This window comes from Lepisma saccharinum, chromosome 3 (genome assembly GCF_977018435.1).
Source record: "Lepisma saccharinum chromosome 3, izLepSacc3.1, whole genome shotgun sequence".
Classification (NCBI taxonomy): Eukaryota; Metazoa; Arthropoda; class Insecta; order Zygentoma; family Lepismatidae; genus Lepisma; species Lepisma saccharinum.
Window position 1 is genome coordinate 40661865 of NC_139231.1, and position 13769 is coordinate 40675633.

Below are 13769 nucleotides of genomic sequence, written 5' to 3' on the forward strand. Positions count from 1 at the left end.
TATCCTATGGATAGATAGGAAAGGATCGCCCTCAGTATATTAATATAACTTAGCAAGTCACTAAAGCATGATATGCAACAGTGCGTGAATTGAGCGAAATTTAAAATCAGGAATGTGTTTCTGCCAGCTTCTCTGTTAGCACAATCCCGCTACCATAGAGTACTAATGTCTTTAGTATGTTGGTAAATGTAAAGTTCCGTGTGCTTATAGCACCGTGCAATAAAGGCACATTTAGGAGATGTGGCAGTAGGACCCTACACATTCCTGATCTTGACCATTTTGGAGGTGATGTTATCAATACCATGCTCCAGTTGCCTTTACCCCCCAGTGCCCATTTATTTCAGGCAGGGTAGGCCCCAGAGCGGCTTTATGTGGGGACAAGGTCAGGATAATTCGAACCTTAGATCACCCACCCCGGGAATCGAAACCGGGTCTTTCGCGTAGCAGTCAGACGCACTACCGACTAGACTACAGCGGCTCTTACGTATGTTTGCAATCAATGGTGCAGGAACGTTTTTCATTTGAGGGGGGAGGTACAAAATTCAGCTCCCATATATATAATATACGTATACACCCATACTACTTCACATCTCACTCAAAGACCTTGTGAATTCAATCCAAGATCTACCAATAGAACCTGCAGGGAGTCTCATTTATCTCGTGGATTCATCTGACTAATGTAATTTTCTTACAGTTTGACTTCAGGGTTTAACTTAAAATGACGTTGTGTGTGTGTGTGTGTGTTGCATTCAATATTAAAATTAGATTTTAAGCAATTAATGTCCAATTATAAGTATACCTAATACATAGGTAAATTAAGTCCCCCACCCTGATAAAATCGCAAATCACACCCTGTTTAAATGTGTAGGGATGAATGATAACCTAGGAATGATATCGCGATGCGATGAGTCGAGATTTGTCACAGTCTCATCCCGTCTCTTGTGTGCTGAGGTCCTTCTCCTTGTTTGTGCTTATTTTTGTTTCGGTTTCCACTCTGAAGTTATTAAAATTTATTCTAGATTCACTTCATGCTCAGATAGGCTAATTGGTACTCTATTTTAAAAAATCTCCTAATATATAGGTTTAAGTATGGTTTTCCGAACACCCCTCTTACAAAGTTATGAATAATATGGGTGAGGCACAGGAGTACATTGTACCCCCCCCCCCCCCCCCCAAAGTTGGTCTGTCGTGCCTCGTCTCGTTCGTGTACGTATTTCGTTTCGGGAAATTCCATTTTAAATATTCAAAAGAAAATCGGGTCAGTCATATGCTCTTCTGATGAAGATTTGCATCTTATCTTCGAATCGATGTGACCACTTCTTTAGAAAAGTGTACCTCCCCCCTTTTACGCAATGGAACATTTGTCTGCAGCGTGGTTTTGTGAGAGCAAATCTGATTTAATCGTTCCGCACACATTTTAGACTATTTTCATCTCCAGAGGTTTCCAAGAACATAGGTCAATGAACTAACTAGTAGCAAGCTCAATGTAGTAGAATATGATTACAATGGTTTGAATTTCTGTGGTAAGGAAGATAATGCTTATAGGTTATAAACATTATACACTTTTTTTATTGGGTGAATTGAAAATCGGTTCTTTTAACAGTAGCACCTTGCATCTGCTGTCAAATTACCAAAGGGGGGTACAACTCAATTGAAAGATTGAAGGGGTACAGTACCCACCGAAACAGGTCCTAAAGTAGCAAAACGTTATTAAAGAAAGTTATTTGTTTTGATGTCCTCAACATGCTGCCAAATTTCGTTGGTGGCTCAAGGGAAATCCTTGTGTTGAAGGATTATACAATATTAATGACCATGTTGGTTTAAGTGTAGAATTTTAGGATGAATTAAGGGTGTATAAATTTTCATTTTTTCAAAATATAAGGGCCTCGTGGGTATAGTTTGCACATGCCCTCGTGCTTCTTAACGGCGGCCCTGCTTGGGATTTTAAGAACACCTGGTCACCTTGGATAACTAAATGACTGTGATGAACCACAAGGATGCAAGAAAGACACCTGTTCTACATCAACTTTCGAAAGTACACACCCCACCCACCAATTGGCATCATACGCATATGCTACAAAAACCTGTGATGTGTTCAAAGGGTACATTTTCAACACCTGCATTAACTTTAACACAAGGTACCAAAGTTTCTTCAGATGCAGAAAACACTTTGTCTCCAGTTTTTTCTGTGCTTACTGGTATGAATCCATGAAACCTCTTGAGTCTCTGTTACAGTTACAGCTTCACCAGACTGTGTCTGTAAAAGTCTCTCTTCTTCCAAATATTCGCCATTTGTCACATAAAAGAAAGTTATTGGTGGAATGTTCTCTTTTCCCCATTCAAATAGCTGGAGTGGTGTCATGATTTGGTTTGAAAGAGGTTTCTGGAGACTAGATTTGGCTGCCAGCCTCTTTACTGTCCGTCCCTCCAACATTATCACACACTCCCTTACCATGTGTTGTTGCATAAAAATGACACTCAGCTGCAATGCCATCAAAATCTCTATGATGGTTGCACAAATTTGCAAAGTTTTTGCAGTTCTTATATTGCGCTGCTGAACCATCAGAGAAGTACTGTAATATACTTTCTGTAAGTTTGGCAGACAATCAATTTTCAAGAAATCTAAAAGCTTTCTTTGGAAAACATGGACAAGAACTGTAATATAATTAAGCCTTGTTTCCATATTAAAAACAATAAGTTGCTGACGAACTCAGTTTATTAAGATTAAAAAAAAAAAAAAAACACTTAACAGATAACATTTCAGCCCTGTTACATGTTGTTTTTCTTGTTTTGTTTTTTTTATCTTAATGAACTGCCTTGGTCAGCAACTTAGTGTTTCCAAGAACTGTGTTGTGAATTAAACAGTTTGAAATGAAGACATAACTCTTATGTTTTACATATATCTTCATTGTCCTTAAAATATACTACAAATGGATGAACTGTTGCCATTGAGTTGTTCCTGTGGAACCCTTGTACTTCATCCTGCAAAATAAATTAGTAATTCTCAGCAAAATCACATGTCACCACAGCTTCATCATGCACTAGAGAATTTTTCTTTTCAGAAAAATATACTGATTGCTGTTTGGCTATAAAATTGTGTCTCTTGAGGTTGATCAACTGATTTGAAAAATCTTGAACAAATTTCTTTGTGGATTTAGTAATTGTCTCAAAATAACAGCGATCCACTGATATCCACTGCTTGTAAGTTATATTTTCAATCATCTCTTGCTCAAGGCTTGTTAGCAAGGCTTCCTTGAAATCAATTTTGCTGGAACAGGAATCACACTCATCTAGAAAACACTTCTGTTGTGGTACCCTACACATTATTTTTGAAAGACAATCTCGGTATGTTTTTAATGGATTTTCAAGTCCTGGGAGAGTTATTTTATGTAAGTGAGCTCCAGCTATCATTGGTTTAACATTTTGATGAGTGGTACAAACACATACAGTGTGGGTACCAGTGGCTCCTGCTATTATGCAACTTTTTGGTCTTAATTTTACAAATTTTGAAAATGCAATCTTAAGTAGATCAAATACTATTTGATGTAGAGAGCTCAAATGTGTGTCATTCTCGTCAGCTTTTAGTGAGCTTTAATTTGAACATCGCTGTTGTGACGTGAATATTGCTTCTGTATTTATAATGTGGTTAGATATGTAAAATATGTTAACTTAAATCATCCTATGGACTTGAAAGGAATTCACTTTTCACATGATACCAAAGAGTTACCCCTTGAAATTTTGACTGAACCTTCAGTAGATGTGTGCCAATATGTGTAAATTTTTTAAAAAAACCTTCAAAATTTGTTTTTCTCAAAACCCAAGCATGTTGTATATCAAATGAAAGCCCTCTTAATAAGCTTCAAAATGAGACCATGCCCAGCCCTTTAGTTGAAACAGGTCTCTTGCAAATCGTATTTGAAGTTTCAATGGTGAGCGGTTCTTGGGCAATTTTGTCATTTTTCAAATTTCAATAACTCAAAAAACCGGCAACATGAATAAATAAAAATTCTATATTTTTTTAAACCATGAATTTAAGCCATGAAGAAGAATGCTCCAATACAGCACAACGCTGACTGGAGGGGGTTCACCCTCATGAAACATCACTCTGCCTTGAAAAATTCCCAGGACCAGCCCTGACCAGCCCAAACCAGAGCCCACCTAAAAATATTTTATCCACTCTTGTGCCCACAGTAAGAAAAAAATTCTGGCAATGCCTCTGATCGGCGATGATGTTGATCGTAGATATTCTTTAAGCCATTGTACATTATTCAAATACAAAATTACACCTTTTCAAACAAGTTAACATCTTAACCATTTCAGACAGCTTGTGTTATACAGTAAGGTTGTTTGCTTTATATCCGACCATTTTTGACGGGTACTCACCTTAAGAGATACTGCACCGCCACCACCGATCATGTTCTATTGGACCCCCAGCATCGCAGTTTCCATTGCAGCAAGCTCTGGCGCAGGACAGGCATGGGAATTCTGTCCCACTCCTCACTGCAAGCTTTCCATAGACCATCCAGGGTGCGTGGGCGGCAATGTTGAAGTCATCGTTTCAACAGTCCAAATACGCAAAAATCCATTGGACTGGCATCTGGGCTGTTCACAGGAATGTCAAATTCCTAATTCCTCTGTCATTTCCTGATAAAAATGTAGTGATGTTCTGGCGGTATGACTCAAAGCCTTGTCCTTATGAATCATCACCTGGTTCACGTCCATTCCATACAATTGTGAGATGTCTCTCCGATAGATAGGTGTCAGAATGGAGTGTTGGAAGTATCTGGCATTCACCTTCATGTTTTTGTCCACCTTGCATATCATCAACTTACCCTCATATCCAAATCCCGTGACAACCATAAAGCCACGAGGGAAACTTTCCCAGCACTGACGAACAAAAGCCCCTTGCTGTCAATGTCACTGTATGTGATCGCCCGAATGTGACCACCAGCAGTCAGATGGACATATAATTCATCCATTGTGACAACTTTCTTCCATTTGGAACCTGACAGGTACTTTTCATACAGTTTCCTGCAGTTCATCTTATGTTCGGCAATGTGACGTGGTAGAAGATGGTGTACACGGGCCTTCTGCACACACTTCAACCTGAGGCGCTTGCGAATTGTTTTGTTCACAGTTGACGGTGTGAGGTGAAATCTGTGGGCCATATCACGTTGAGTCAGGGGAATTTCTTGGCAAGCCAATCAACGGATCCCCCTTTGCACTATGGGTGACACTTTGCTTGCAGCCCTTCTCCTGGTGGTTTTCGAGGGTGAATGTTTCGCAAGGAGAGCCTGTTGTGTGTAACGGGCCACAATAGTTTTCGCAGTAGTCACCCCGAGTGTTAACCCATTCTCCCGACACTGTTTCACAATGCGTACATGTGAAGACTTAGCATGGAAAAGGGCCATTACGTAACCCTCCCAATACCTGTTGATTTTCGGCGCCATTTGATAACATTCACTACCAACACTCACACACCTACAAAGTCAGACACAACATTGCTCCTGCCAGCAGACCCATAGTTCCAGCATGATACACCAGGTGGCAGCACCGAATCGAAAATGGTCGGATATAAAGCGAACAATCCCTGTATAATAATGTGAAATTTCATTCTCAATTTCCTGTTTGTGTTTTTGCAACATGGCACATGTGGCGTAAATTCAATCAAAATCGTGCTTTGTTAAATTGCTAGCTTTAAGTTACACTTGTCATTTGTTACATTTATGTCTCATTTCCCTTTTGATACTTTTATGAAAGTAGTTTTGTATTGATCAATTTCAAAATTATTTCCAACTTTTATGTAAAAAATAAAAACATTTGTGCTCCAAAATGGGTAAGACTCTACTTTACGTCCTTTTCCTAAGGAATACGTGTTATATATCATTGGAAAGCCTATTGTATAAGGAATTCAACAACGACAATCCTAAAGCGAGGACAAATTACCTGGAGGAGGAAATTGATAAAAACCGATGTTGTCCGGATATGCGTAATTGAACGTACTGAGGAAATTTTTCGATGATGATGCACATATTTATGGGTGAAATGAGTGCTAATGGAACCTAACCTAACAGGCCTAACCTAACCTCGTAGGCATACCTCGTCCCTGTGAATGGTTCATGGGGCTATTGTGAATGGATCGTGGAGCTACCCATGCATGGTTTTTGGAGCTAACGTGAATAGTTTGTGGGGCTACCCGTGCATGGTTTTTGTGGCTAACGTGAATGTTTTGTGGGGCTTTCGTGAATGGTTTGTGGGGCTTTCTTGAATTGTTTGTGGGGCTATCGTGAATGGTTCATGGGGCTACCAGTGAATAGTTAGTGGGGCTATCGTGAACAGAAAGTGTAAAAAGAAAAAGGTACTTACCCAAAGAGCACGGTGTTGAACGATGCACTAAATTATTACTGGGGATAAACGTATTTTACACTATCTACAAGTTTTTGGAACCTGTTCTCCATGCACCATACACACGCACAACGCACCGTGAACGCAAAGAAGCAATCACCATGCAGAACGCAAATGAGCAAGGCACACGCATTCACAACGTGGACACAAAGACGAGCCTGCAGTGTTGTTAACTCCCATCGGTTACCACCAAAAGGCAATAAGGATGTAGAGTCTAGCCCCAAAATGTAATAAATATTTTACAGAGTGGCATTACTTGGCATTCAACTGTAAAAAAGACTGCTCAAGGGTAGATTCTAACCAAGGACCCTATGTGTGGTGGACAGTTCTTATTTTAGTGATTGGACTACACCAGCTTACTTGCAGAACTTTCTATATACTACTGCCCATTTACTGTTATGTTGAAGCCATATGAAAGCATTTTTTTTATTTGCTATTCATAAAAAGTATTTCAGGTTGTAGGCATTTACATATTGCAATTAAATTTGTGATTTTCAAAACTAGGAAAACTTGTGTTTTCTTGAACACGTTTTCTCTGGATATCAGCCAGGTGATTCCCGGATAGGCTTCTGAGCTTTCGAGAGCCAACGTCACTCTCATCATGTTCATGGAAGTCACTTCAATCCCTGAAGATGAGAGTGATGTTATCTCGAGAAATCTCGGAAGCCTATCCGGAAATAATCTGGCTGATATCCCAAGAAAACTTCTAATTCGCAGCCAGGAAAGCTTCAAGAATTACTCGTGTTACCGAAAACTAGGAAATGTAAGAATTCAGACACAAAAAGGATAGCCCATGTCTGTCTGTAATTCAACAATCTACCTAAAGATGACTGAGCTGAGCATGCGCAGATATAAGTTTGGCAAGCCACATGATATCTGAGACTACAATTCACGTGCCAACATGAAGATTCTCTCGGCAATATGGCGTCGTATTGATTCTCACTAAATGTGCATTAGTGCGAACACTTAGTGAGGTGCAATTGCCCCATCTAGTTTGCTGCACTTTTTGACACTTGGTGCAGTGCATGTGTACCCCGGTGTCAGTCTGGTGCAAGGAAATGACATTTCACCAAGTAGATGAAAAGCGGTGTTCAAGTTCAGAAGATTCAACAAATGCATGTCTGTTGCTTCAAATGTTCATTTGATCAGTTAGCACGCACCACATGATCATACACCACACTCTACCCTGCTCCAGAACGTGGTGCAAATGGTGCAGACACCAAATACACTACTTGACACCAAATGACGAAGTAGGCAAGTCTGTGTTGTGCCGTGTAACCAACTAGATGCTTCAATGCATATAGAGTAAAAAGTGCAGCGAACTAGACGTGGGTCATATAACTCCAAAACAAGACTGTACATGTGGGTTGAAACTCTAAATAAAGCAAAATGTCTGGCGCCACTGGTACCTGCACAGTCCAAAATGCAAACTTCTGATCTGTATGTTCTTGCTAACTTTTGCATCAGTTCAGTGCTTTGTGGCACTAACGTCTTTTTTTCTTCTGGAAAAAATTATAGCTCTGATATTACATTACTTCCCTGTTAAAAAATCCTAAACTTTGATGTTTGTTCAAAATTGAATTTCAGTTTTGGCCCTAAATTTGATCCAGTTGCATTAGAGATAGTGAAAAAACACAGAATATAACTTAAAATGTATTAAAAACAATGTCTTTTTTACCACAGCTTTCTGTTATTATTCTTAACTGAGTTATCATAATTATCACAACTGTCTGCAAATGCCCAAAATGACTGAAGTCATTAAACAAAAATGGCCTCTATACTTATGTGATGTGAAGTTTTAGAAAAATAATACGGCATCGAGTCTGCCATATACTAGTGTCTCGATATTGTTCGAGGAGCAGGCCAGCAATAATTCAAGGCCAAATACACAATCAGAAAAACTTGAAAACTGTTCACGAGTGATTTTTTTTTCTTTTGTTGTTGTTGTCAGATTTAAGTGAAATTTAAAGGCCAAAATAAATATATAAGAAGTTAATGTACAGTCACGGACACTGCCGGCTTGTAACGATTCCATTGGAAGTCAATGTATTCATTACAAGCCAGCAGTGTCCGTGACTGTACATATGTTCATCCATGCTTTTTTATATTGTTTGTATGAATTGTAACAATAACAGCATCACTGAATAAGATTTTCAAAAAAATTGTCCATGGGGCCACCCTTGACGTAACATGTATGTTTTAGCATCATAGTTGCTGGTGCACCATGAGGCTCCCAAGGTAAAGATGCATGTGAGTTAAATACGCATCACGAAGACCCGGACGTAAAACTAGCATGAGTTAAATACAACTCACATGACAGCTAACGTGTTAATAAAAATTATAATTCATTCTTTGCCGTACTTCCACAGAAATTGATAAACATTGAGATTCAAGTACCCACATGTGTAGTTTGGAGCAAACTATTCCATATATGTATAGATAGTAGAATGAATGAGAAAAATATGGGAGATATAATGTGTAATATATGTTCATTCCTACATAGAAATTTTCAGTGAAAAATGCAGGTTCGACTAGGACTTGAACCCGGGTCTCTGGCATTCCGTGCCATTGCTCTACCACTGAGCTACCGAGCCAGCCCGGCCTCGCCTGATTCCTCACTATCACTGTTTTACCTGCGTGGAATCGTCTCTGCCAGTGCTACCGCAACGGAATCTGTTTCCTTTGAAACACGGTAAACTTTGATGTTGCCTGGTTCCTCCCAGCATAGAGATGTTAATTATTATTAACCTGGGTTCGATTCCAGGTCGAGCCTGCATTTTTCACTGAAAATTTCTACGTAGTACATCTCCTGTGTCTGCCTAATCTTCAATAATGTTAATTCCTATTTTTTTCCAGCACAGAACAGTTGAAGTTGCCAGAAGAGTTGACTGGTGTTGATGTTGATTATTTTAAAAGGCGACCAGGTCAGTTACAATTATATTCATCTCCTTGAACACTTTTAGAAAAATAGAAGTTATACTCTGTCCAGGGAATCTGTGGAGCAAAGCCGGACATTTCAGTAGAGAAGGGGAGACTGCAAGTTAACAGAATGCAGCAGTGCGTGCTTCTGGTGGTTGGTAGTCACACTCACTTCCCCTCTCATGAGTTCATTGGTCGAGCTCTTTCAACTCACTACTTGCGCAGACTTGTTTCTGTTCGCTCACTCCAGAAATACCTGAGATAGAGTGTAATGCTAGTAATCTTCAATGAATATATGTATTTGTAATTATGGCCTTGGAAAGTTAATTTTTCATAACTGTGATAAGAAATTAATAATGTAAAAGTGGCACATGATTGGGGACCTATGGACCATGCTTGGGACAATTTTTTTTCTTCATAATTGTGTTAATGTTTAACATGATTTTGGCATTTACTTTTGTTTACTGCAGAGTAGGGTGTATCGAAAAAAACTTTTTTCGAAATGTTAAGGTGGCTAGTGGGGAAAAGTGGCCATTTGTGACCAAAAACACGTCTGATTTTTTTCAGATTTTTTGGAGGTCGTTTAGGTGGCGCGCATCGACCTCGAAGTTTTGATAGTGATTTGGTTATGCAACACGCACAACAATTTCACAGAAATGTCATTATTTGGCTATTTCATGTGTTTTTTTCTGCATTATGGTCGTTTATTGTTTTGTTTATGGCAAATATGTTACATTCGTGCCTTAGGGGTGGTTTCCTATGCTGTTTACGTATGCTTTTGGTCAAAAATTGTCAATTTGAGGCTAAAAACTCCATTTTTTTCTATTGATGGTTTCCAATTGGTTTCGACTGTGTTTTATTCGAAGGTTTTCCGATATAAAAGACTAAATAAAATATTTTGGCTTTCTAATTGATAACAGTTCCTCAATACTGTCCAGCGCTTCGCTTATTTTCATAGCTTATTATGCTTTGAAAATAACCCAGAGCTCATCACGAGGAGGTGGCTGGACTGCGAGCTCCACCCACCCAAATGATGTTGGCAAACATAATTTTACTAAGGGGCAGGCCAAGATTTTCTTCTAGGTTTCTCCTTGAAATTTATAGTCACTTTTTGTTCGAAATGTCGGCATATGTTCTCTAGATTCGAATTTCGCTTTGATGTAGCCATCACGTGCGCTGGCGCCGAAAACTGAAGAAGCAGCCTCTGTGATAATTTTCACAAGTCGCTCCACTCCTTGTGTGTGGCAGGGGAAGTCTTGAATTTCTGCTATATTTTTGTTTTTATTGTAGTCATCTACTTCTTCATTTGTAATATTATTGGCCAACGTAGGCTCGTGGAGGGAGCATGAAGCCCAATCAACCATGTCATAGTATTGGTCTGCATTATAATTGATGGTTGGTAAAACAAAAGTGCGAATTCTTTTGCCTTTCTTTCAATCCTCTTGCTTTCTTAATTCTTTGCCAACCAAAAGTTCTTATTTCTGGGATTTTGTCGGTTATTAAAGCCAGCAGGAGATTTTCAGGATGGGCCAAGAATGCGTTTTGTTGAATGACCCTATTAATCAGATCTCTCAAGTGGTGTGGGAGAAATCGGGACAAGTGGATCAAATTCCAGAGGTGTCGGGCTCCGTCAGTTATCGATGGTTCCTTCTTGATCCCAAACCACACCGGTGCGTACACCTTCATTATGTAGTATGTGGAATTTGATCTACTTGTCCCGATTTCTCCCACACCACTTGAGAGATCTGATTAATAGGGTCATTCAACAAAACGCATTCTTGCCCCATCCTGAAAATCTCCTGCTGGCTTTAATAACCGACAAAATCCCAGAAAATAAGAAGTTTTGGTTGGCAAAGAATTAAGAAAGCAAGAGGATTGAAAAAAATGCAAAAGAATTCGCACTTTTGTTTTACCAACCATCAATTATAATGCAGACCAATACTATGACATGGTTGATTGGGCTTCATGCTCCCTCCACGAGCCTACGTTGGCCAATAATATTACAAATGAAGAAGTAGATGACTACAATAAAAACAAAAATATAGCGGAAATTCAAGACTTCCCCTGCCACACACAAGGAGTGGAGCGACTTGTGAAAATTATCACAGAGGCTGCTTCTTCAGTTTTCGGCGCCAGCGCACGTGATGGCTACATCAAAGCGAAATTCGAATCTAGAGAACATATGCCGACATTTCGAACAAAAAGTGACTATAAAGTTCAAGGAGAAACCTAGAAGAAAATCTTGGCCTGCCCCTTAGTAAAATTATGTTTGCCAACATCATTTGGGTGGGTGGAGCTCGCAGTCCAGCCACCTCCTCGTGGTGAGCTCTGGGTTATTTTCAAAGCATAATAAGCTATGAAAATAAGCGAAGCGCTGGACAGTAATTGAGGAACTGTTATCAATTAGAAAGCCAAAATATTTTATTTAGTCTTTTATATCGGAAAACCTTCGAATAAAACACAGTCGAAACCAATTGGAAACCATCAATAGAAAAAATGGAGTTTTTAGCCTCAAATTGACAATTTTTGACCAAAAGCATACGTAAACAGCATAGGAAACCACCCCTAAGGCACGAATGTAACATATTTGCCATAAACAAAAAAATAAATGACCATAATGCAGAAAAAAACACATGAAATAGCCAAATAATGACATTTTTGTGAAATTGTTGTGCGTGGTGCATAACTAAATCACTATCAAAACTTCAAGGACAATGCGTGCCACCTAAACGACCTCCAAAAAATCTGAAAAAAATCCAACGTGTTTTTGGTCACAAATGGCCACTTTTCCGCACTAGCCATCTTAACATTTCGAAAAGAAGTTTTTTCGATACACCCTACTGCAGAGCCATTCCATGTGAATGTGGACAAACAAAGTTAATTTATTTTTATTGCAATTATCACTTATTATATATGAAATTAAAGGGGAAAACCATGTAGAATTTGGTATTATTAATACAAACATTAGATTCATGGTTTATAATAACATGTTGTTTCAAACCTATTACAGTATTATATTTCCTTCTAATTGTCTTATTTATTGTTTCTATATCTTAAGCTCTGAAGTATCCTACTTAATTTCTGAAATAAACCTTAGTTTGAAGAATCCATTTATGATAATTTTCAAAGCCTTTGTATTGTTCCATAATCCTACATGCTCATGATATCACACCCATCACAAAATTTGTTACACCCGTCACAGTATCATTATCTCTAATGTTATTAATCAGAATTAGAGTTTCAAACTTTGTAACATGTAGCAATCAAAGAAGAATCAAGTTCAGCCCTCTGTCTTGTGATTATGAAGGTAGAAAGGTATCACCAAATGAAGGGAGGGCTTGTTTGCTAAATTCCTCTTTCTTATGCCTTGTGTATAAGTGAAGAATGTGACTGAAGTGTATTTATTCCCAAATAAATAAATGAGGGTGAATAATTGGCAACTGGGCTTTACTGTTACTCTTTTCCAAAATTTTGGACCCCAAAAACTGTGGTGTATATTATGCATGGAATAATTCGGACAGCCAACACTAAAACCATGCATGTTTTTACTGTGACACTGTGTATAACATGTATATATGAAGAGGCGCAAATACAAATTAATGGGTTGGATTTCTGTAGTAATAATATTTTTTTAAAAAAAGAAAAACATTAAAAAAGTGAAATTGCCATTTCCCATGATTATTCACTTTTAAGTGAACATTTCGCAACACCTAGAAAAGCGGCACCTAACTGTTCTGGCCGAATTCAAGCATGGGATGTGTATCAGCAGTATTTATCGGGCAAGAAGCAATTGAAAATAACATCACGGGTGCTGCAAATCATAACATAATTTTGATCTCGCTTTCTTGCGCTACAGAAAAAAACAAGGTGGTTACGAAAGTGGAAGTTGTGGGATGCTAAACACAGTGGAGGGAGAGGGGGGAGGTGATGTGGGTTGATGGCTCATTGTATACACAAGATGATATTGTCCTCTTGGTCCACGTAGCAGTAGGTGATTCATTGAATAGGTATGATGCCATTCGTACTTCATCAGCATAGCAACAGCTTTATGACCTACAAGTAAAGAAGCCATTTCTTGAACCTGAATTGTACTGTGCATTTATATACGAGATATACTTATTTGTTGCTTTTCCCCATCAAAAACCATGGTGCACGTTCTACACATGTATATATGGTATTTGCACGCATTTATAGGAGGAACCTTTCTGGTTGATTGGGACAGAGTGATGTATTAATTCATAACTTACAATTCACTTTAGAAATAAGGTGAAACCTACTCATAGCAATAATAAAGCATGTCCCTATGTGCAGTGCTATTGTTAGAGACTTGTTGAAAAACATACTGAATCGTACAATTCGCATCCTATCCTGAAACAAACCTTTCATCATGTATTACCTATTGATTTTTACCATTACCTGAATACTCGATCACTACAATGTTTTAT

At 38.6% G+C, this 13769-nt stretch overlaps 1 protein-coding gene across 1 annotated transcript in view; it reads left to right on the forward strand.

Annotated features, from left to right (window-relative positions):
* Window positions 1-13769, forward strand: part of LOC145985751 (snRNA-activating protein complex subunit 3-like) — a 53264-nt gene that overhangs the window by 7594 nt on the left and 31901 nt on the right. The window contains exon 2 of the mRNA XM_083119819.1: window positions 9262-9329. Coding sequence (XP_082975945.1) covers window positions 9262-9329 — 68 coding nt within the window. The remainder of the gene's footprint in view (window positions 1-9261; window positions 9330-13769) is intronic.